This window comes from Neoarius graeffei, chromosome 26, assembly GCF_027579695.1.
Source record: "Neoarius graeffei isolate fNeoGra1 chromosome 26, fNeoGra1.pri, whole genome shotgun sequence".
NCBI classification, from domain to species: domain Eukaryota; kingdom Metazoa; phylum Chordata; class Actinopteri; order Siluriformes; family Ariidae; genus Neoarius; species Neoarius graeffei.
The window spans coordinates 31,155,484-31,178,901 of NC_083594.1; the positions used below are offsets into that span (position 1 = coordinate 31,155,484).

At 43.9% G+C, this 23,418-nt stretch overlaps 1 protein-coding gene across 1 annotated transcript in view; it reads right to left on the reverse strand.

Annotated features, from left to right (window-relative positions):
* Positions 1–767: 767 nt before the first annotated feature.
* LOC132874200 (kazrin-like) overlaps positions 768–23,418 on the reverse strand; it is a 134,141-nt gene continuing 111,490 nt past the window's right edge. Inside the window, 2 exon segments of the mRNA XM_060910189.1 lie at positions 768–944; positions 22,690–22,823. Coding sequence (XP_060766172.1) covers positions 768–944; positions 22,690–22,823 — 311 coding nt within the window.

The following is a 23,418-nucleotide window of genomic DNA, read 5'->3' on the forward strand; positions in this document are numbered from 1 at the left end:
ACTGAAACATTTCTACATAAAAATGATTTTCTTTTACTGTTTACTTTATACCATAAAGCAGCAAAAACAAATAAACAAAACAAACAAACACCCAAATCAATATATAGCTTGACTAACTTCTGCCTTTAAAATGGTATCAGGTCTTTTATGTACAAGGCTGGTGTGTTTTTACAAGAATCTTGTAAAAATTGCCATAGTTATTCTGGACACTCTGGCTGATTTGCTTCCAGTTCTACAGCCTCTACAATGCTGTTATCTTAAAAGTAGCCTATTGCTTAATTTGTTACTTTCTTTAATGGTATACAGAGTTTTCTCTGTAAAATTTTGATTTTTTTTTTAAATGAATAGTTGGAAAGCTAAAATTTGCTCCTTTTTATTGCCAAAGTAATGCAGAAGACATAAAATAGACAGACAATTCAAAATGTATTGAAATAATCTAAGGTGCCTAAGCCTTGCGCAGTACTGCATAAATTATATGCATGTAAACATATCTATCTATATCTACACACTAATATATATATATATATATATATATATATATATATATATATATATAAATAAATGTACATACATTATCTTTTGTATATTATGTACAGTTAAATGAGGCAGCAGATTTTTCTCTTTCTTGTGCTTTTTGAGCAAATATTGCACACACAGACCCATGTACTCAAACAAATTCCTACACACAAACATGCTCAATCATGCGCACACGCACACACACACACACACACACACACACACACACACACATGCATGAACACTTTTAGTCACCATTCGGTATCCTCCTCAATATAATAATCAGGGTTGGAAGTACCATCAAACAGACCAGGGTCCAGAGACTTGCGTTGGGATTTTCCCAGGGCAAACACTCGGGAGAGCGAACCCAGGCTTATCTTCTCCTTTTTCTTCTTCTTATGCTTCTGGTCCTCGAGGTCTTCCATGGACTGAGCCAACAAAAGCAAATCAAGTGAGTATGGGGTTAGTCAGTCAGAGTTTGTGTGTAGATTAGCAGAAAACAATTGTCTCTTCAGAAACAGGGATTCAGTCTCAGCCTTATCTGGTCTTTTACTTTTGTTAATGCTACTTAAGGTTTATGTTCAAGAAGCTACATAATACCTTCACAATCCCTTGATTATAATTCAAACTAGAAGGGCACTGGGTAGAGTGCATTTCCTCCACCAAGCCACATACCAACATCAAAATCAAATCACTTGATTTAAACAGTAAAAAGTAAGCAGTAAAAAAACAAACAAACACCAAATCAATATATAGATTGACTACCTTCTGCCTTTAAAATGGTATCAGGTCTTTTATGTACAAGGCTGGTGTTTTTTTTTACAAGAATCTTGTAAAAATTGCTATTCTGGACACACTGGCTGATTTGTTTCTGTTTCTAGAGCCTCTACAATGCTTTTATCTTAAAAATAGCCTATTGCTTAATTTGTTACTTTCTTTAATGGTATACAGAGTTTTCTCTGTAAAATTTTAAGTTTGTTGGAAAATGAATAGTTGGAAACCTTGCTCCTAGAATAATACTAAAGCTGTACACCAAATTATCAAAATCCATTCACTACTTTTTGAGTTCCATTGGGAATAGACAAAAAAAATCCTGAACATGCATACATATTTGGATCCACAGACATATCTGGATTTGGATCAAAATCTAATCAGTTGTTCCTTTGGCCCATGGCCCACCTTTCCTCAAAATTTCATCAAAATCACTGCTTTCTGAGTTACACTGGGAACAGGCAAACAAATGAACGGAGACGAAAACAACCTTCTCCAACAAAGTTGGCAAAGGTAATAAGGCTACATAAACATTTAAAATAGACTTCTGCTATTGTAAGGCTTACTTAGTTTTATCGAGTTGAAATAACGCCCAATGTATGACATTTCTGGGGCGAAATTACAATAGAATATCATGGCAACTGATTTCAAACTTGTGCAACTATGAAATATCACATAATGGTTATGATGTAATGTCAGCATCAAAATACATCAAAACATCAATCTCAATTTATTTAAAGTAAAGCAAAACCCCAAAATAAATGCTGTTTGCCGATCACGGCAAGTGCCCTGCTGTGCCCCACCACACGTTTGAATTAAAAATAAAATTTCTCATCTCATTATCTCTAGCTGCTTTATCCTGTTCTACAGGGTCACAGGCAAGCTGGAGCCTATCCCAGCTGACTATGGGCGAAAGGCGGGGTACACCCTGGACAAGTCGCCAGGTCATCACAGGGCTGACACATAGACACAGACAACCATTCACAGTCACATTCACACCTACGGTCAATTTTGAGTCACCAGTTAACCTAACTTGCATGTCTTTGGACTGTGGGGGAAACCGGAGCACCCGGAGGAAACCCACGCGGACACGGGGAGAACATGCAAACTCCGCACAGGAAGGCCCTCGCCGGCCCCGGGACTCGAACCCAGGACCTTCTTGCTGTGAGGCGACAGCGCTAACCACTACACCACCGTGCCGCCCCAAAAATAAAATTTTATAACAATTTATCAATTTTAAGTTATTTTTAATAATTTTTGCATGATGTTGTTAAAAATAGGCTTACCTAGGCACAGCCATTTGCACTGAAACCAGATATCTGCCTGTGATGTAACCAGTGCACTCAAATGCTATTTACTACCTTCGTAACATAGAGCCATCAAATAAAGGTTTCTAATTCTTTATACACACACACACACACACACACACATACATATATATGGTCCTCCGTGCGCGCGTTTTGACTGCTTCAGATGGGTTGAATTCAGATAAAGAACTTAGAACTTCACTGTGCTGTAATGTATGTGTGACAAATAAAGGTTTCTAATTCTAAAAATCTAATCAAACATGTTCTTTAACCATGTGATTTTTACTGGCCAAAAACACGCAAACCAACAGACTTCACTTTTATGAAGTCTGACTCTAACTCAGCTAGATAATGCATACGCAGTACTGTCACAAAAATACAAGGAAATCTTTAATTTTTTTGAAGGGGGGGGAAAAACCCACTGAGGCCAAGTTTACATTAGACCGTATCTGTCTCGTTTTCTTCGCGGATGCACTGTCCGTTTACATTAAAACCAGTGGCGGCTCCTGAATTTTTTTTCGGGGGGGGCAATTTTCCCCCGTTATGTCTACACGGACCGTAAATGTCCACAGAACTGAAGTAAATCGACCTAGGTAGCAAATCAATTGGCCGAACTTGTTTTTGTCTGGTAAATTCAGATATCAATATAGACAATATCTCTTCTCTCCACTAGGTGGCAACACTAAACAAGTTAAAGGTGGCAAACTAAGGTAGCCTAGTAAACTAGACCCACCCGCCTAGCGGCCAAAAATATTTTTGCCTACGAGTGGCAAATATTCACATTTAGTCTGGCTTGCCAGGCTAAAACTAAGGAAGATTCATTGTGAAGCCTTCAAAGCAAAACATTTGGCATCACAATCAATTAATATTACATTACTCATTTATTTTATCATATTATTCCAGTATTCTATAATAAGTAGACACAAATTCTTAATTATAAACATATTCTAATTTCTTCAATTCTAAAGAATGCAATTAAAGTGGCAGGATATAAATCCAAAACAAGTGCTTATTTAAGTTTTGAAAAAGATGAAGAAAAGCATAACCATCAAACAAACATGTGCAGCTTAATTATGTGGTTTTTTTATATGGAATTGCACCATTTTAACAACAAATAATTCTAAATAAATTCTGCAGTTTTTTTCCCCAAGAATTCCTCCAGAAAGCCATGCCTTAAAAGGAAATTTAAAGTATTACAAGCATGTCAATGAACACAAGAGGCTTTAGTTATTTAGCTATATACACACACAAGGTTACACAAGGTTTTGTAGTCAGTGCAACTTGGCTTAACAAGTTGGAAAAAAGGTAAGGTGCTGCTGGCTCCAATGAACACATATACTGTACAGTATATAAAAACTGAAAATATGCTTAATTTACACCAAGTCAGAGAGAACTTGAGGCTACTGAAATATTCCAAGCATGGCAATGTTAAACTGCCATTGGTAAAACACACACACACAAAAACAACTTTTGCCTAGTAAATTCAAATATCAGATATCACTGTACCATCTGCTGTGCTACTTCCAGGGTGGAAGAGAACACAAGGGTAGCAAAAAAGAGCATTGACTACATCACAGCCAGCTAGCCAAGTTTTCCGGTGGTACCAGTTCTTGTTAAAACCTCTTGAGTAGGTCTTCTCCCCCTTCGTAGACACTTGCTTGATGTTTAAATTCGGTCTAGGAGGTCCTAGCTGTTTGATTGCCGTTTTCTCCTCATTGGTACGACGACTAAAGGGAACTTCTTTCAGAGACGCTATCGTATTGTTGCACTCAACACTCGCCATCTTCTTCATAGAATGTTCACACATTTCCCGCGCAAGTTGCGTTTTCCAGCCCAAAATTACGTTCAAAACCCGCCAAAATGCACTTACTGTAAAACCAATCTGGCAACACTTGCGCGACGCAACAGGCATATGACGTAAGCACGCTGCTTGTGCGAGCACATAAAACCTAATAGAAAATGCATTGGGAGCATGATTTTCGAAAAAAAACGTACGTACCATTAGTGTCAATGGGAGATTTTGGGGCAAATCTGAACCTGACAGAAATCGCCCCAAAAGGATGTGGCTACACCAGGCACGACCTTAGCCTGATTGGACAATGACATTACTGTTGGTAGTAGGAGCAGATAAAAAAAAAAATCTCCCTCCCTGTTTGGGAGTGCGTCGCCCAAATCGCCCCTATTAACGAGCCGCCAGTGATTAAAACGCCTGGAAACGCCGGGATACGGGAATCCGCCAGGGTCCACGTATTCAATCTAGATCGTGTCTGGTCCGGTGCTGTGTAAACATTGAGAATACGCGGATACGCTGTGCTGAGCTCTAGCTGGCGTCGTCATTGGACTACGTCACTGTGACATCCACCTTCCTGATTCGCTGGCGTTGGTCATGTGACGCGACTGCGGAAAAACGGCGCAGACTTCCGCCTTGTATCACCTTTCATTAAAGAGTATAAAAGTATGAAAATACTGCAAATACTGATGCAAATACTGCCCATTGTGTAGTTATGATTGTCTTTAGGCTTGCCATCCTTCCACTTGCAAGTGGTAAGTGATATGCACTGGGATCACACACACAGCGGCTCAGTCCCGAATCACTGCTCGTGCGCTATACTCGCGCACTCTGTGACCTGCGCAGGGCCGGAGTGCGCACCCTCCAGAGGGCGCTCGCTGTTCAGGGCGGAGTGATTTGGAGCGCAGGATGCCTGCGGAGCCGAGCGTATCCGTGTATTGGTGTTGCTGTGTGCACGCGAATCGTGTATTGGTGTTGCTGTGTGTACGCTAATCGTTTTAAAAACGTTAATCTGATGATCCGCTGATACGGTCTAATGTAAACCCCACCTGAGTACCTGGCAAAGGCAGCAAGAGAGTCCCAAAGCCTCGGCACGAGTCTGCTCATTACTCTGTGTGTGTGTGTTTGACACTCTGGCATCTTCAGTGTTGTTTACAACAATTTAGAAGCAATGTATCCACTAGATTTCCTTAGCTTTGGTATGTCATTGAGCGTGTAAGTAACATCACAGTCTCGGATTCTTTCGCATAATTTCTCCTCAGAGCGTGAAATGTGAACTTCGGAGGGAGTACGTTGTCAGTGCCCAGGGACATCGTTTTTCTTTTAAAACAAAATCTGTACACAGTACAAGCCCGGCGCCATGGGGGGGCGAAAGGGGGCATCGCCCCCTCGTGGCTACAGCCCCGCCCCCTCAACGGAGACTCAGATCACTTAATTGTTTTCTTATGAAAATATAATGTATTATAGACGTATTAATAATTTGCATTTTCAAATACGAAATATTAAGTGGTTGCGCATTGCACAAAAATACATTTCACATAAATCACTACTAAAACTGGCACGGTAGAACAAATCTGATTGGTTGTTATGATTCTTACGTTGCAATCGTAGAATTCAACTGTATTAAGGTAGGATTATTTCAAAAAGCCTGAATTTAATATTAACCCTGTTTAGACATATGTATCAATCCTAACTACTGGGGACTACTAGTTATTGTGGGTGTATGTGTGAAATGCTGACACAGCCGCGCACACACAGACCTGTGATAAGGACAAGGGGAGGGGTCGCGCTAGCGGGGGTTTTACATGTACACTTACAAGTGCACTGTCTCTGCAATATCCTGCAATATGCAGTCAGTTTGCGGGAGTAGTCTTTCCCCCACCGAATTAAACGAATTCAATCACAATATTGTGAATCCATTTTCTTTCTTTGTAGGCTAAGTTTATCTCCGTTTATGTTGGTGTATGTGTTCATATATGGTCCGCTTTGTGCGCAAATAGCGTAAGAATATGTGTCGTTGACGTCACCCCCCATGCAGCAGGGGTGAAAATTCATCACTTCAGAGTGTTTAGTCCCCCTACACGCCTAAGCTGGGATCGCGGATTAAGTGGTTAGCGTTGACTTGGTGCGAGTCAGGAAGGCTATTACTGGTGCAGCCGCGGGGTCTGTTGATTTTTTTAAATATTATTTTGGCCGCCGAGCCAAGTACCTTAGACTTGCATTGACGTTTTGTTTTCATGCCGCGGAGCTATTTGTATGTATTTTAAATTTAAATGACTTGCCTGTAGGTTTGTGTGTGTTGTTTTATGTTTGGCATCTTTCCGGTTGTAACGCGTGTCTGTGAGAAAATTGGAGGGGAGGGTTAACAGGTGGGCACGGGGGTTGATAAAGCGCAACTGCCCTGGTGATATGCCACATGATTTTCCCGGACTAAAGCAACCTTCGGGGCCGTGGTTTTGTGGTTGGCGCAGTTAATTGTTTGAAACACGTTGTCAGACCGCCATCACTACACTATATGAAAAAATATTTGCCCCCTTGCGATTTCTAATTGCCCCCTTAGTAAACTGTTCCTGGCGCCGGGCCTGACACAGTATACAGGTACAAATATGAACACTCGAACATGTTTTACATGGATATTATCTGTCAGTATAAAGGAGTTTATTATTTTTTAGGTTTTGTTAAGGGCGGCACGGTGGTGTAGTGATTAGCGCTGTCGCCTCACAGCAAGAAGGTCCTGGGTTCGAGCCCCGGGGTCGGCGAGGGCCTTTCTGTGTGGAGTTTGCATGTTCTCCCCGTGTCCGCGTGGGTTTCCTCCGGGTGCTCCGGTTTCCCCCACAGTCCAAAGACATGCAGGTTAGGTTAACTGGTGACTCTAAATTGACCGTAGGTGTGAATGTGAATGGTTGTCTGTGTCTATGTGTCAGCCCTGTGATGACCTGGCGACTTGTCCAGGGTGTACCCCGCCTTTCGCCCGTAGTCAGCTGGGATAGGCTCCAGCTTGCCTGCGACCCTGTAGAAGGATAAAGCGGCTAGAGATAATGAGATGAGTTAAGGCATTATGCAGCAGGTTTATAATACCTCTGATACCACCAATATTTACTTCAAGAGACAGCAGAGGTTTTTAATTTTTGGAAGTGCTTATGGAAGTGCTAATTTTTTTCCAGTTTAACCTTCACTTGGCTATGACACATGACCCTTTTGCGATGTTGACATACCAGAAGTGCACTGAGCTGCAGAATCAGCTGTTGTGTTGTTCTAATATAAGTCAGCACAGAAAGCGCGATAACAAGCTTACTATATGGAAAATCTACAGCCCAGATTCCAAAAAGGTTGGGATACTCTGTAAATCATAAATGAAAACAGAAAATAATGATTTACAAATCTGTTTTGACCTATATTCAAATAATACAGACACCTAAATAAATTCACTCTTCCCTATGACTCCGTGAAAATAAAGACAGTTATGATAACTTTCACCCCCAACACGATTGCAAATAATAAGCCTTTGATAATATGTGGAAAAAAAAACCCAACCCACCAAAGCGGCACAATCAAGACCAGATGATGTGGGGGAGGGTATGGATTTCCCCTTGTGCCAACTTTTTTTTTCCACTCCAAACCGAAAACAGACTTTTTCTTCTTCTCAGGTAAATGAACAAACTTTTTTTTTCCAAGCGCATGGCCAAATAGACATTTTGTTTTAACACTGTACTCAGTATTTGAGGTGCTATTATTCTAGTGTTGTCTTGCCATAGTCATCTTTTTCAGCTTGTAAAGCAGTTTCAAAGGTTAACCAATTCAGCATTTTGATGATACCGTCCTATCATGAACAGTATTCCATACATTTACTATAATGTACTTGTAAGAGTGCATTTGAAAAGTGCACTTGCATTTCAGTATTGCCAGGTTATTGATTATTAATTTTTTTTTATTAGTTCTGGTTATCAAATGCTATGATATTCAGTGATTACACCAGCATTGTTATTACAAGAGCTTTTGTCAAGTATTGAAACTTCCAGTTGTTTTCACTGGTGACATGTTGGCCAACATAATGCAGGTACATGATTGCTGAAAATCCAGACAGATTCTGTTTCACGTGTTTTATGAGTGATAATATGCATAATATAAAAAGACTGTGCAAAGTGTAGAAAAATTTGAGGCAAAGTTTCTCTTTGGCACATCCTATTTTTCAGCTTCTCCATGGAGGTGATGGACTTTTTTTTCAGAGCTTACAGGAACAAACTTTTCCTTTTCTACATTTAGCTGAACAAACCATTTATTTTTCAGTTTTTGCTAAACAATCGTTTTTCCACAAAAAAAAACCCTCCTGCAGTCTTCAATACTGCAAGGTATTCCACTGACATAAGTGTTGAAAATGCTTGAAAACAATGACACAAACAGGCTTGAACAGTGGGTAGGTACTCTTAGGTAGCAGGAAAAATATTTTATTTTAGCTTTCAGTTAATAAAACAAGTAGAGTAGATCTACACTAGCACTGTTCTGGTATACTGGCTGTAGTCTAGTGACTACTTTCCACAACAATTGTCTAAACTAAGCGACACATCTCTGTGCCAAACTGTGCTTTTGGGAGGTTGGTATTTGATAGGCAATTGCCAAATTGGAACAAAAACAATTATTTTATCTTGGCCTGAGTTATAACTTATTGATAGGAATTACTATTATACTAATAATTACGTTAGTAAAAGATTCTAAAAACAGCTGGGATTGGTAACTAATAATGTAAACAAAAACAGGTGGTCTGTTACAATCATCCCTCCACCATGTCCACTTGTCAGCTTGCCGAGATCTGAGTGGCAGTAACTCATCTCATTGTGGCTGTCAATGTGACGGTCCTGGTATGGCTCAAACCAATAGGGCTCTATCCCAAGCCCTAGATTCTCACTCTCCTCCTCTGCCTCCTACTCTCTAACCTCCTCTTCCCCAACTAACTCCTCTTCATCCCCATCATACAAGACCACCCACATGTTTTCAGCCATGTTCTGTCAGCGTGCCTTCCAGGCAGGGGTTCCCCGATCTGTGTCATTTCCGGTTTGGGCCATTCTTGGTAGAAGGAAAGGGAATTTCAGACATCGCTTTGTGGCAGGAGATTTAAATGTTTTATTTTGTTTTCATATATATATATATATATATATATATATATATATATATATATATATATACACAGTGGTGCTTGAAAGTTTGTGAACCCTTTAGAATTTTCTATATTTCTGCATAAATATGACCTAAAACATCATCAGATTTTCACACAAGTCCTAAAAGTATATAAAGAGAACACAGTTAAACAAATGAGACAAAAACATTATACTTGATCATTTATTTATCGAGGAAAATGATCCAATATTACATATCTGTGAGTGGCAAAAGTATGTGAATATCTAGGATTAGCAGTTAATTTGAAGACGAAATTAGAGTCAGGTGTTTTCAATCAATGGGATGACAGTCAGTTGTGAGTGGGCACCCTGTTTTATTTAACGAACAGGGATCTATCAAAGTCTGATCTTCACAACACGTTTGTGGAAGTGTGTCATGGCACGAACAAAGGAGATTTCTGAGGACCTCAGAAAAAGCGTTGTTGATGTTCATCAGGCTGGAAAAGGTTATAAAACCATCTCTAAAGAGTTTGGACTCCACCAATCCACAGTCAGACAGATTGTGTACAAATGGAGGAAATTCAAGACCATTGTTACCCTCCCCAGGAGTGGTTGACCAACAAAGATCACTCCAAGAGCAAGGCGTGTAATAGTTGGTGAGGTCACAAAGGACCCCAGGGTAACTTCTAAGCAACTGAAGGCCTCTCTCACATTGGCTAATGTTAATGTTCATGAGTCCACCATCAGGAGAACAGTGAACAACAGTGGTGTGCATGGCAGGGCTGCAAGGAGAAAGCCACTGCTCTCCAAAAAGAAGATTGCTGCTCATCTGCCATTTGCTAAAGATCACATGGACAAGCCAGAAGGCTATTGGAAAAATGTTTTGTGGATGGATGAGACCAAAATGGAACTTATTGGTTTAAATGAGAAGTATTATGTTTGGAGAAAGGAAAACACTACATTCCAGCATAAGAACCTTATCCCATCTGTGAAACATGGTGGTGGTAGTATCATGGTTTGGGCCGGTTTTGCTGCATCTGGGCCAGGACAGCTTGCCATCATTGATGGAACAATGAATTCTGAATTATACCAGTGAATTCTAAAGGAAAATGTCAGGACATCTGTCCATGAACTGAATCTCAAGAAAAGGTGGGTCATGCAGCAAGACAATGACCCTAAGCACACAAATCGTTCTACCAAAGAATGATTAAAGAAGAATAAAGTTAATGTTTTGGAATGGCCAAGCCAAAGTCCTGACCTTAATCCAATCGAAATGTTGTGGAAGGACCTGAAGTGAGCAGTTCATGTGAAGAAAGCCATCAACATTCCAGAGATGAAGCTGTTTTGTACGGAGGAATGGGCTAAAATTCCTCCAAGCCAGTGTGTAGGACTGATCAACAGTTACCGGAAACTGTTAGTTGTAGTTATTGCTGCACAAGGGGGTCACACCAGGCACTGAAAGCAAAGGTTCACATACTTTTGCCACTTATAGATATGTAATATTGGATCATTTTCCTCAATAAATAAATGACCAAGTATAATATTTTTGTCTCATTTGTTTATCTGGGTTCTCTTTATCTACCGTACTTTTAGGACTTGTGTGAAAATCTGCTGTTGTTTCAGGTCATATTTATGCAGAAATATAGAAAATTCTAAAGGGTTCACAAACTTTCAAGCACCACTATATATATATATATATATATATATATCTCATCTCATCTCATTATCTCTAGCCGCTTTATCCTTCTACAGGGTCGCAGGCAAGCTGGAGCCTATCCCAGCTGACTACGGGCGAAAGGCGGGGTACACCCTGGACAAGTCGCCAGGTCATCACAGGGCTGACACATAGACACAGACAACCATTCACACTCACATTCACACCTTCGGTCAATTTAGAGTCACCAGTTAACCTAACCTGCATGTCTTTGGACTGTGGGGGAAACCGGAGCACCCGGAGGAAACCCACGCGGACACGGGGAGAACATGCAAACTCCGCACAGAAAGGCCCTCGCCGGCCATGGGGCTCGAACCCAGGACCTTCTTGCTGTGAGGCGACAGCGCTAACCACTACACCACCGTGCCGCCCATATATATATATATATATATACAAAACCCCGATTCCAAAAAAGTTGGGACAAAGTACAAATTGTAAATAAAAACAGAATGCAATAATTTACAAATCTCAAAAACTGATATTGTATTCACAATAGAACATAGACAACATATCAAATCTCGAAAGTGAGACATTTTGAAATTTCATGCCAAATATTGGCTCATTTGAAATTTCATGACAGCAACACATCTCAAAAAAGTTGGGACAGGGGCAATAAGAGGCTGGAAAAGTTAAAGGTACAAAAAAGGAACAGCTGGAGGACCAAATTGCAACTCATTAGGTCAATTGGCAATAGGTCATTAACATGACTGGGTATAAAAAGAGCATCTTGGAGTGGCAGCGGCTCTCAGAAGTAAAGATGGGAAGAGGATCATCAATCCCTCTAATTCTGCGCCAACAAATAGTGGAGCAATATCAGAAAAGAGTTCGACAGTGTAAAATTGCAAAGAGTTTGAACATATCATCATCTCCAGTGCATAATATCATCAAAAGATTCAGAGAATCTGGAAGAATCTCTGTGCGTAAGGATCAAGGCCAGAAAACCATACAGGATGCCCGTGATCTTCGGGCCCTTAGACGGCACTGCATCACATACAGGCATGCTTCTGTATTGGAAATCACAAAATGGGCTCAGGAATATTTCCAGAGAACATTATCTGTGAACATAATTCACCGTGCCATCCACCGTTGCCAGCTAAAACTCTATAGTTCAAAGAAGAAGCCGTATCTAAACATGATCCAGAAGCGCAGACGTCTTCTCTGGGCCAAGGCTCATTTCAAATGGACTGTGGCAAAGTGGAAAACTGTTCTGTGGTCAGACGAATCAAAATTTGAAGTTCTTTATGGAAATCAGGGATGCCGTGTCATTCGGACTAAAGAGGAGAAGGACGACCCAAGTTGTTATCAGTGCTCAGTTCAGAAGCCTGCATCTCTGATGGTATGGGGTTACATTAGTGCGTGTGGCATGGGCAGCTTACACATCTGGAAAGACACCATCAATGCTGAAAGGTATATCCAGGTTCTAGAGCAACATATGCTCCCATTCAGACGACGTCTCTTTCAGGGAAGACCTTGCATTTTCCAACATGACAATGCCAAACCACATACTGCATCAATTACAGCATCATGGCTGCGTAGAAGAAGGGTCCGGGTACTGAACTGGCCAGCCTGCAGTCCAGATCTTTCACCCATAGAAAACATTTGGCGCATCATAAAACGGAAGATACGACAAAAAAGACCTAAGACAGTTGAGCAACTAGAATCCTACATTAGACAAGAATGGGTTAACATTCCTATCCCTAAACTTGAGCAACTTGTCTCCTCAGTCCCCAGACGTTTACAGACTGTTGTAAAGAGAAAAGGGGATGTCTCACAGTGGTAAACATGGCCTTGTCCCAACTTTTTTGAGATGTGTTGTTGTCATGAAATTTAAAATCACCTAATTTTTCTCTTTAAATGATACATTTTCTCAGTTTAAACATTTGATATGTCATCTATGTTCTTGAATAAAATATGGAATTTTGAAACTTCCACATCACTGCATTCCATTTTTATTTACAATTTGTACTTTGTCCCAACTTTTTTGGAATCGGGGTTTTATATATATATATATATATATATATATATATATATATATATATACACACACACACACACACACACACACACACACACACACACACAGTGCCTTGCAAAAGTATTCATTCCCCCTTAGTAGTGTTTGTCCTGTTCTGTCACATTACAAGCTGGTATTAAAATGGACTTTTGGGGGGTTAGCACCATTTGATTTACACAACATGCCTACCACTTTAAAGGTGAAATTTTATAGAAACTAAACTTTTGTTTCAACACATAAGGACTCGATCTTACCCAAATTTTTGACTGGCTTACTCCAGTGCTTGTCAAGGAATGACTCTCTGCTTCTGGCACACGACTTTATGCGATTGGAGCAGAGGATCAAAGGTCTTTGATAACCGGAACCTTTTCCCTCCCATAAGTCCTTGCGTAAGTCAGAGTCCTTATGTGTTGGAACAAAAGTTTAGTCTCAATAATGTCGCTTACCAACACAGATAAGTCAACACGTGAAAAGGTGAAATTTGTTGTTTTATTGTGACACAAACAATAATTAATATGAAAAAACAGAAATTTGGAGTGTGCATAGGCATTCACCCCCCCTCAAAGTCAATACTTTGTAGAGCCACCTTTTGCTGCAATTACAGCTGCAAGTCTCTTGGGGTATGTCTCTATTAGCTTAGCACATCTAGCCACTGGGATTTTTGCCCATTCCTCAAGGCAAAACTGCTCCAACTCCTTCAAGTTACCGTAGATAGATTGTGTTGGTGTACAGCAATCTTCAAGTTATGCCACAGATTCTCAATTGGATTGAGGTCTGGGTTTTGATTAGATAATTCCAAGACATTTAAATGTTTCCCTTTAAAACACTCGAGTGTAGCTTTAGCAGTACGTTTAGGGTCATTGTCCTACTGGAATGTGAACCTTCATCCCGGTTTGAAACCTCTGGCCGACTCAAACAGGGTTTCCTCCAGAACTGCCCTGCATTGAGTGCCATCCATCTTTCCTTCAGTCCTGACCAGCTTTCCTGTCCCTGCAGATGAAAAACATCCCCACAGCATGATGCTGCCACCACCATGCTTCAATGTAGGAATGGTGTTCTCAGGGTGTTGGGTTTGCGCCACACATGGCATTTCCTGTGATGGCCAAAAAGTTCAATTTTTGTCTAATTTGATCAGAGAATGTTCTTCCATGTGTTTGGGAAGTCTGCCACATGCTGTTGGGCAAACTCCAGATGTGTTTTCTTCAGCACTGGCTTTTTTCTGGCCATTCTTCCATAAAGCCCCGCTCTGTGGAGTGTACAGCTTAAAGTGGTCCTACGGACAGATACTCCCATCTCCACTGTGGATCTTTGCAGCTTCTTCAGTGTTATCTTTGGTGTCTTTGTTGCATCTCTGATTAATGCCCTCCTTGTCCAGTCTGTGAGTTTTGGTGGGCGGCCTTCTCTTGTCAGGTTTGTAGTGGTGCCATGTTCATTCCATTTTGCTATAATGGATTTAATGGTGCTCCTTGGGATATTCAAAGTTTGGGATATTTTTTATAACCCAACCTTGATCTATACTTCTCCACAACTTTGTCTCTGACCTGTTTGGAGGCTCCTTGGTTTTCATGTTGCTTGCTTAGTAGTGTTGCAGAGTCAGGATCCTTCCAGAACAGGTTGATTTATACAGACATCATGTGACAGATCATGTGATGCTGATTGCACACAGGTGGAGCTTAATAAACTAATGATGTGACTTATTAAGTGAATTGGTTGGACCAGTTCTTATTTAGGGGTTTCATATGAAAGGGGGTGAATACCTATGCACACTCCAGGTTTCTGTTTTTTCATCTTAATTATTGTTTATGTCACAATAAAAAAAAACAATGTGCACCTTTAAAGTGGTAGGCATGTTGTGTAAATCAAATGGTGCTATCCCTCCAAAATCCATTTTAATTCCAGCTTGTAACATGACAAAACAGGACAAACACCAAGGGGGATGAATAATTTTGCAAGGCACTGTATATTACACACACACACACACACACACAGACACACAGGATCTACTTGCAGGAGTTCGTTGGTGTTATTCAAAAAGACATCCATGGTTGAAATTATTGTATAAGGGCTTGTGGCAGCGGGGGCGTGGTCAAGCGCCGGTCTGTGACAGGAGGGCAGAGTTGGGGAAGGTAAGTGGCAGAATCGCTACACCTGAGTGTAATTAACCTGTGTTTTGTGTGTGTTCTCCCCAGTAAACCGCGCCCTATTTAAGGAGGGAGAGTGAGAGCGGAGGGGAGCTTGCCGAGAGGAGTACACGGAGTGTGTGTGTGTGTAAATCTCCGAGTGTTGCTTATTGAATGCCCGACTGAAAAGTGCGGCAATAAAAACACGATATTCATCCTGATCTCTGTCCTGCCGTCTTCTGTGCTCCACCCACACGTTAAACCCGCTACAGTGGTGCCGAAACCCGGAAAGGTGGAGCACCTGTCCTGCAGCCCCATGGAATCCTCCCCGTTCGCGGACTTGGTCCACGCCCTCGCCACGGCTCAGCAGAGCCAGCACCAGGCACTCGTCACGCTCCGGAAGGAGCAGGAGCACCGCTTCGAAGCCCTGGTGCTGGCTCAACAGGAAGACCGAGAGGCGTTCCGGCGCCTCCTCGCGTCGGCGGGGTCCACCAGCACCCCGGCCGCGGGCCCATCTCCCCTCACCTTGACCAAGATGGGCCCGCAGGACGACCCTGAGGCTTTCATCGCGTTGTTCGAGCAGGTCGCCGAAGCCTCAGGGTGGCCGATGGAGCAGCGCGCGGCGCGCCTCCTCCCCCTCCTGACGGGAGAGGCGCAGTTAGCCACACTACAGCTCCCCGCCGACCACCGGCTGGCCTACGCCGACCTTCGCCGGGCTGTCCTCCAGCACGTGGGGCGCACGTCGGAGCAGCAGCGCCAGCGCTTCCACGCGCTGTGGTTGGAGGAAGTCGGCAGCCCGTTCGCGTTCGGCCAGCAGCTCCGGGACGCCTGCTGGCGGTGGCTGAGGGCCGAAGATCGCGACGCCGAGGGAATCATCGACCAGGTGGCGCTGGAACAGTTCATCGCCCGCCTACCCGCCGGAACCGCGGAGTGGGTCCAGTGCCACCGCCCGGCGTCGCTGGATCAGGCCGTAGGACTGGCGGAGGATCATCTGGCGGCTGTCCCGGCAGCAGGACAATGGATGATATCGTCTTCTCTCTCCTCTTCTCTCTCTCTCTCTCTCTCTCTCTCTTCCCCCTCCTCCTGTGTCCCGTCCTCGCCCCATTCCCCCACCATGGAGGCGGGGGCCGGCTCCACCCCAGCCGGCCCGCCGCACCCATGGTGCCCTCCCGTTTCTCCCTTCTGTGTCTGTCTCTCCCCCCCCCTCAGGTGAGTGACCCTCAAAACACAGCTGCAGAGGGGAGGCCCGGGCCGGTTTGCTGGCGCTGCGGGGAACCGGGCCACCTGCAGCAACAGTGTGCAGCGATGGAGGTGGGGGCGGTGGTGCGGATCCCCGACGCGCCAGAGGTTGCCCTCGATCAGGCCGGAGCGTATCGCATACCGGTAAGTGTACAAGGGGCGACATAACAGGCGTTGGTGGATTCAGGTTGAAATCAGACCTCGATCCGCCAAAGCCTGGTGCAAGACGAGGCATTGGGGGGAGCACGAGGGGTGAAGGTGTTGTGTGTGCACGGCGATATTCACAGCTACCCGTTGGTGTCGGTCCACATACATTTCAGAGGGGAAAAATCAATAGTGAAGGCGGCGGTTAATCCTCGCCTTACCCACTCTTTGATCTTGGGGACTGATTGGCCGGGATTTCGGGGGTTGATGGCACGCCTAGTAAAGAGTGGGTCCTGCCGGTTGTCAGGGGAGGGTCCCGGTGTCGCTTTGGCTGGAGCTGCGGTCGCAGAGCCGTCTACGTCATCTCCGCGACAGAGTGAGGAGCCCCCGGCCCCTCCTCTTTCTATTGGGGAATCCCTCGTGGATTTCCCACTGGAACAATCGCGAGATGAGACTCTGCGACACACGTTTGACCAAGTGAGAGTAATCGATGGTCAAACGCTCCAGCCGAACGCCACCCCGTCTTTCCCCTATTTTTCCATTTTGAAGGATAGGTTATACTGAATGACGCAGGACACTCAGACGAAGGAGCGAGTCACCCAGTTGTTAATTCCAAAGAGCCGCCGGGAATTGGTATTCCAGGCGGCTCACTTTAATCCCATGGCGGGACACCTCGGGCAGGATAAGACACTCGCCTGGATAATGGCCCGGTTCTATTGGCCGGGGATTCGCGGCGACGTCCGTAAGTGGTGTACGGCGTGCCGCGAATGCCAATTAGTAAATCCAGCGGCCATTCCAAAAGCGCCCTTGCGTCCCCTACCATTAATCGAGACCCTGTTTGAAAGAATTGGGATGGATCTCGTCGGGCCATTAGATTGGTCAACATGAGGGTACCGCTTTATATTGGTTCTGGTGGACTATGCAACGCGATACCCGGAAGCGGTGCCTCTCCGCAATATCTCCGCACGTAGTATTGCAGAGGCCCTCTTCCACGTCATCTCCCGGGTTGGAATCCCGAAAGAGATTCTGACTGACCAAAGCACCTCGTTTATGTCACGAACACTGAGCGAACTGTATGGGCTACTGGGTATTAAGCCGATCTGCACCAGCGTGTATCACCCACAGACGGACGGTTTAGTTGAACGATTCAATCGCACCCTCAAGAACATTATCAAAAAATTCGTAAGTGAGGACGCACGTAACTGGGATAAGTGGCTCGAACCCTTGTTGTTTGCAGTTTGAGAGGTCTCCCAAGCCTCCACGGGGTTCTCCCCGTTTGAATTATTGTATGGGCGTAAGCCGTGTGGCATCTTAGATGTACTGCAGGAAAATTGGGAGGAGGGACCTTCACAGAGCAAAAACGAAATTCAGTACGTTATGGATCTGCGCGCAAAACTCCACACGCTCACCCACCTAACTCAGGAGAATTTGCGGCAGGCCCAGGAACGGCAAACCCGCCTGTACAACAAGGGCACGCGCCTTAGAGAGTTCACTCCGGGAGATAAGGTACTCATCCTGTTGCCCGCGTCGAGCTCCAAATTAATTGCCAAGTGGCAAGGGCCCTTTGAGGTCACACGGCGAGTGGGGGATGTCGACTATGAGGTTAGGCGAATGGACAGGGAGGGGGCGCTACAGATCTACCACCTCAATCTGCTGAAACTCTGGAACGAGGAGGTCCCCGTGGCATTGGTGTCGGTAGTTCCGGAGAAGGCGGAGCTGGGGCCGGAGGTCCAAAAAGGGTCATTGGCATCTCGCACCTCTCCGGTCCCCTGTGGAGACCACCTCTCCCCGACCCAACTCACGGAGGTCGCCCAGTTGTAGGCCGAGTTTTCGGATGTGTTCTCGCCCCTGCCCGGTCGCACCAACCTCATAGAACACCACATAGAGATGCCCCCGGGGGTGGTAGTGCGTAGCCGTCCTTATAGATTACCCGAACACAAAAAAAGGTGGTTCGGGAAGAACTTCAGGCCATGCTCGAAATGGGCATCGTCGAGGAGTCCCACAGTGACTGGAGCAGCCCGGTGGTCTTGGTTCCCACGGCCGACGGCTCGGTCCGGTTCTATGTGGACTATAGAAAAGTCAACGAGGTGTCTAAATTCGACGCGTACCCAATGCCTCGTATTGATGAGCTGCTCGATCGACTAGGCACGGCTCACTTTTACTCGACACTGGATCTGACGAAGGGATATTGGCAGATCCCCTTGACTCCATTATCCCGGGAAAAAACGGCCTTTTCCACACTGTTCGGCTTACACCAGTTCGTCACACTTCCGTTTGGGCTGTTTGGGGCGCCTGCTACGTTTCAGCGGCTGATGGACCGGGTCCTCCGGCCCCACACCACCGCTTACTTAGACGACATCATCATTTATAGTAATGACTGGCAGCGGCACCTGCAACACCTGAGGGCCGTCCTTAGGTCGCTGAGGCAGGCGGGGCTCACTGCCAACCCGAAGAAGTGTGCGATTGGGCGGGTGGAAGTACGGTATCTGGGCTTCAACTTGGGTAACGGGCAGGTGTGTCCCCAAATTAATAAGACAGCAGCGATTGCAGCCTGCCCGAGGCCCAAGACCAAAAAGGGGGTGAGACAGTTCCTGGGGCTGGCTGGCTATTATCATAGGTTTATACCTAATTATTCGGACGTCACCAGCCCGCTGACTGACCTCACTAAAAAGGGGGCGCCAGATCTGGTCCAGTGGATGGAGCAGTGCCAGCGGGCTTTCTCTGAGGTAAAGGCTGCACTGTGTGGGGGGCCACTTTTGCACTCCCCTGACTTCTCTCTCCCTTTTTTGTTACAGACGGATGCGTCGGACAGAGGGCTGGGGGCCGTTTTGTCCCAGCAGGTGGGGGGAGAGGATCGCCCAGTGTTATACATCAGCCGAAAGCTGTCAGTGCGTGAGGGGCGCTACAGCACAATCGAGAAAGAGTGCCTGGCGATCAAGTGGGCGGTCCTCGCCCTCCGTTACTACCTGCTGGGGCGCTCTTTCACCCTCTGTTCGGACCACGCGCCCCTCCAGTGGCTCCACCGCATGAAGGATGCCAACGCGCGGATCATCCGTTGGTATCTGGCCCTCCAACCTTTCAACTTCAAGGTGGTCCACAGGCCGGGGGCGCAGATGGTCGTGGCAGACTTCCTCTCCCGTCAAGGGGGGGGGGAGTCGGCTGCGGGCCGGACGGGCGCCCGGCCTGAGTCGGGCGGTGGGGGTATGTGGCAGCGGGGGCGTGGTCAAGCGCCAGTCTGTGACAGGAGGGCGGAGTTGGGGAAGGTAAGTGGCAGAATCGCTACACCTGAGTGTAATTAACCTGTGTTTTGTGTGTGTTCTCCCCAGTAAACCGCGCCCTATTTAAGGAGGGAGAGTGAGAGCAGAGGGGAGCTTGCCGAGAGGAGTACACGGAGTGTGTGTGTGTGTAAATCTCCGAGTGTTGCTTATTGAATGCCCGACTGAAAAGTGCGGCAATAAAAACACGATATTCATCCTGATCTCTGTCCTGCCGTCTTCTGTGCTCCACCCACACGTTAAACCCGCTACAGGGCTGTTTCACATTTTTAATGCAGTGCTGCCTGAGGAATCAAAAGTCATGAGTGTTCAATGTCGGTTTTCAATGTTGCCCCTTACATACAGAGATTTTTTTCTGGGCTCTCTGAATCTTTTGATGATATTATAGATTGTAAATGGTGAAATCCCTAAATTCCTTGTAATTGTACATTGAGATAAATTGTTCTTAAAATAGTGACCCTCGCCCCATCCTTGCTTGTGAATAACTGAGCCTTTCAAGGACACCCCTTTCATATGCAATCATGATACTATCACCTGTTACCAATTAACCTGTGTACCTGTAGAATGTTGCAAACAGTTTTTTTTAAAGCATTCCACAAGTTTCCCAGTCTTTTGTTGCTCGTGTCCCAACTTTTTGGAATGTGCTGCAGGCATCAAATTCAGAATGAAAGTATATTTACGAGAAAAAAATCAAATTTAATCAGTTTGAACCTGAAATATTTTGTCATTTTATTGTATTTAATTGAATATAGGTCAAAAAGGTTTTGCAAATCATTGCATCCTGTTTTTATTTACATTTTACACAGCATCACAACTTTTTTGGAATTGGGGTTATCGTCACTTAACTCAGGTTTCATGTCAACTTGACACAAAACTGATAAATTACATTAATGGCATTTATAGCAGATGCTCTTCTCCAGAGCAATGTACAACATACCCAGAGCAGGCTGGGGAGCAGGTGGGCATTAGGTGCCTTGCTCAAGGGCACTTCAGCCATTCCTGCTGGTCCAGGGAATCAAACCATTGATCTTTTCGTCCCAGAGCTGCTTTTCTAACCACTAGGCCCTAGCTTTGCTTATGCAGTCTTTATGTAAGCTTACATTTGCTTGAAAAAGGAAATACACCCAATTTCATTTCTAAGTTTTTATTTATCTGGGCCTAAATAACAATTGTAATTATTCAATTGTATAACAACTGTTGTAATTATTCAACTTCTATAAAACAAACGAACAAAACAAAAGATCTCGCCACAGATTTCAATATGTTGTCATTTTCTCCCAAAAAGTAAACCAACATTTAAAAACCAGGTGGGGAAAACATCATTTTGGAGATATTTTGGCCCACTCTTCTTTAAAACATTGCTTCAGTTCATTGATGTTTGAGGGGCATTCATTTATGCATAGCTCTCTTAAGATCTCACTGGGGTTGAGGTGTTGACTTTGATTTGGCCATTCTAACACCTTAGCCATTCAGGTATCAATTTGCTGGTTTCCTTGCATTTATTGTCCTTTTGCATGATTCAGTTTTAGACAAGCTTAAGCTGCTGGACAGATAGCCTCAAATTTGTCTCAAGAATATTCTGGTATAAAGTGGACCTCATCATTGTCTCAATGCCTGCAAGTTTCCCCAGGTCCTATGGCCACAAAACAATCTCCAATCATCATCATCATCTGTCAAACCTAAGTTCTGCTGCAATATTGTTTTTGTATTTTTCCTAGCCATCCTTCCATAAAAGCCATAGTTATTCAGTATTTTATTGATTCTGCTGTCATGAACATAGACATTCAATGTGCTTCAAGAAGCCTGTACATCACATGATGTAGTTAAAAAGTTTTTCTTTCCATATCTGAGCATTAAACGGTCTGACCTTGGACTGCGGCACCCTTTCCTGGGATGATTAGCTGCTGTCTTTAAGTCTCTCCATTTGTAAGCAATTATATTCACTGTAGAATGGTGATTTCTGCCATGAATTTCAAATTGTTTAGAGATGGCCTTATAACCATTCCCAGAGTGATGAGCAGCAACAATTGCTTTTCTGAGGTCATGACTGGTGTCCTTTTTTTCCCTGACATGATGTTGACACACATCTGAGTACTCCAGAACATCAAACTTTCAAAAGTTCTGCTTTTATATAGGCAGTCACACTTCTTGATTAATCTGCTAAATATTCTCTTAACGATTGTGGAAATATGAAGAGTGTACTTTTTCCCCCCACCTAGTTTCTGAAGGATTTACTTTTTGGGGAGGATGACGAAATGAAATCTGTTGTATTGTTTGTCATCTGAGGTAATTTGTTTGATTATAGAAGTTAGTGAGGACCAACCAATTGTTATTTGAGTCCTGATAAATAAAAACATACAATTAGGTGTCCTGTCTTTTTCCCATGATTGTATATATTAGTTGGTAAGAAGGATGTATCTACAGTAGGTGTCATGTAGCCATCTGAGCACTATCCTTAAGTATATGTGTGTGTGTGTGTGTGTGTGTGTGTGTGTGTAAAATTTATTTATTTGCTTAGCCTTTTAGTTTATAAAATCATCTGATAGCTTGGATTGGCCATTTTGTAAAGTTAAAGGCTGAGCCCTAAAACCCTGCTGCTGTGCAGATGTGAAGGAATAAGAAATATAGAAAATGAAAAGAGAATTTGGGAGGGATGATTACTTGATCAAGGGTGCCAGGCAGCTCTTACATTGCAGAGGGAGTGAGTCCGGTGGTGAGGAGAGTTCATGTCACTGGGTGTAGACGAGCGATCACCATCAGCTGCTGATGTGTCTGAGAGTATGGAGGGTTGGCGTGAGTGACACGGGCTGATTCGCAATGCAGCTGTGAAAAACATAGACAGCTAAAGCATCATGTCGAGGATAGGATTGTCTACTCAGTATCACTCATTCTGCTGTGACCTCCAGTTTAAATCACTTTAAATCAAAACAGAAAGAGTATGTTGTTTGAGATGGCTCCATGCACATCATTAGTGATTAAACATTTAGCGTTTGAACTGATATTTAACAGGAACCTGCCATGAGAATCTCACTTTTTCAGTGCTTGTGCACATACATTTGGTAGCTGAAATACCTACCAACCCACAAACTCTGAAATAAGACAACCCAGTCAACTTTCTTTTGGGCTGCCTCCAGTGGTGCTTGAAAGTTTCTGAACCCTTTAGAATTTTCTATATTTCTGCATAAATATGACCTAAAACATCATCAGATTTTCACACAAGTCCTAAAAGTAGATAAAGAGAACCCAGTTAAACAAATGAGACAAAAATATGATACTTGGTCATTTATTTATTGAGGAAAATGGTTCAATATTACATAGTGAGTGGCAAAAGTATGTGAACCTTTGCTGTCAGTATCTGGTGTGACCTCCTTGTGCAGCAATAACTGCAACTAAACATTTCCAGTAACTGTTGATCAGT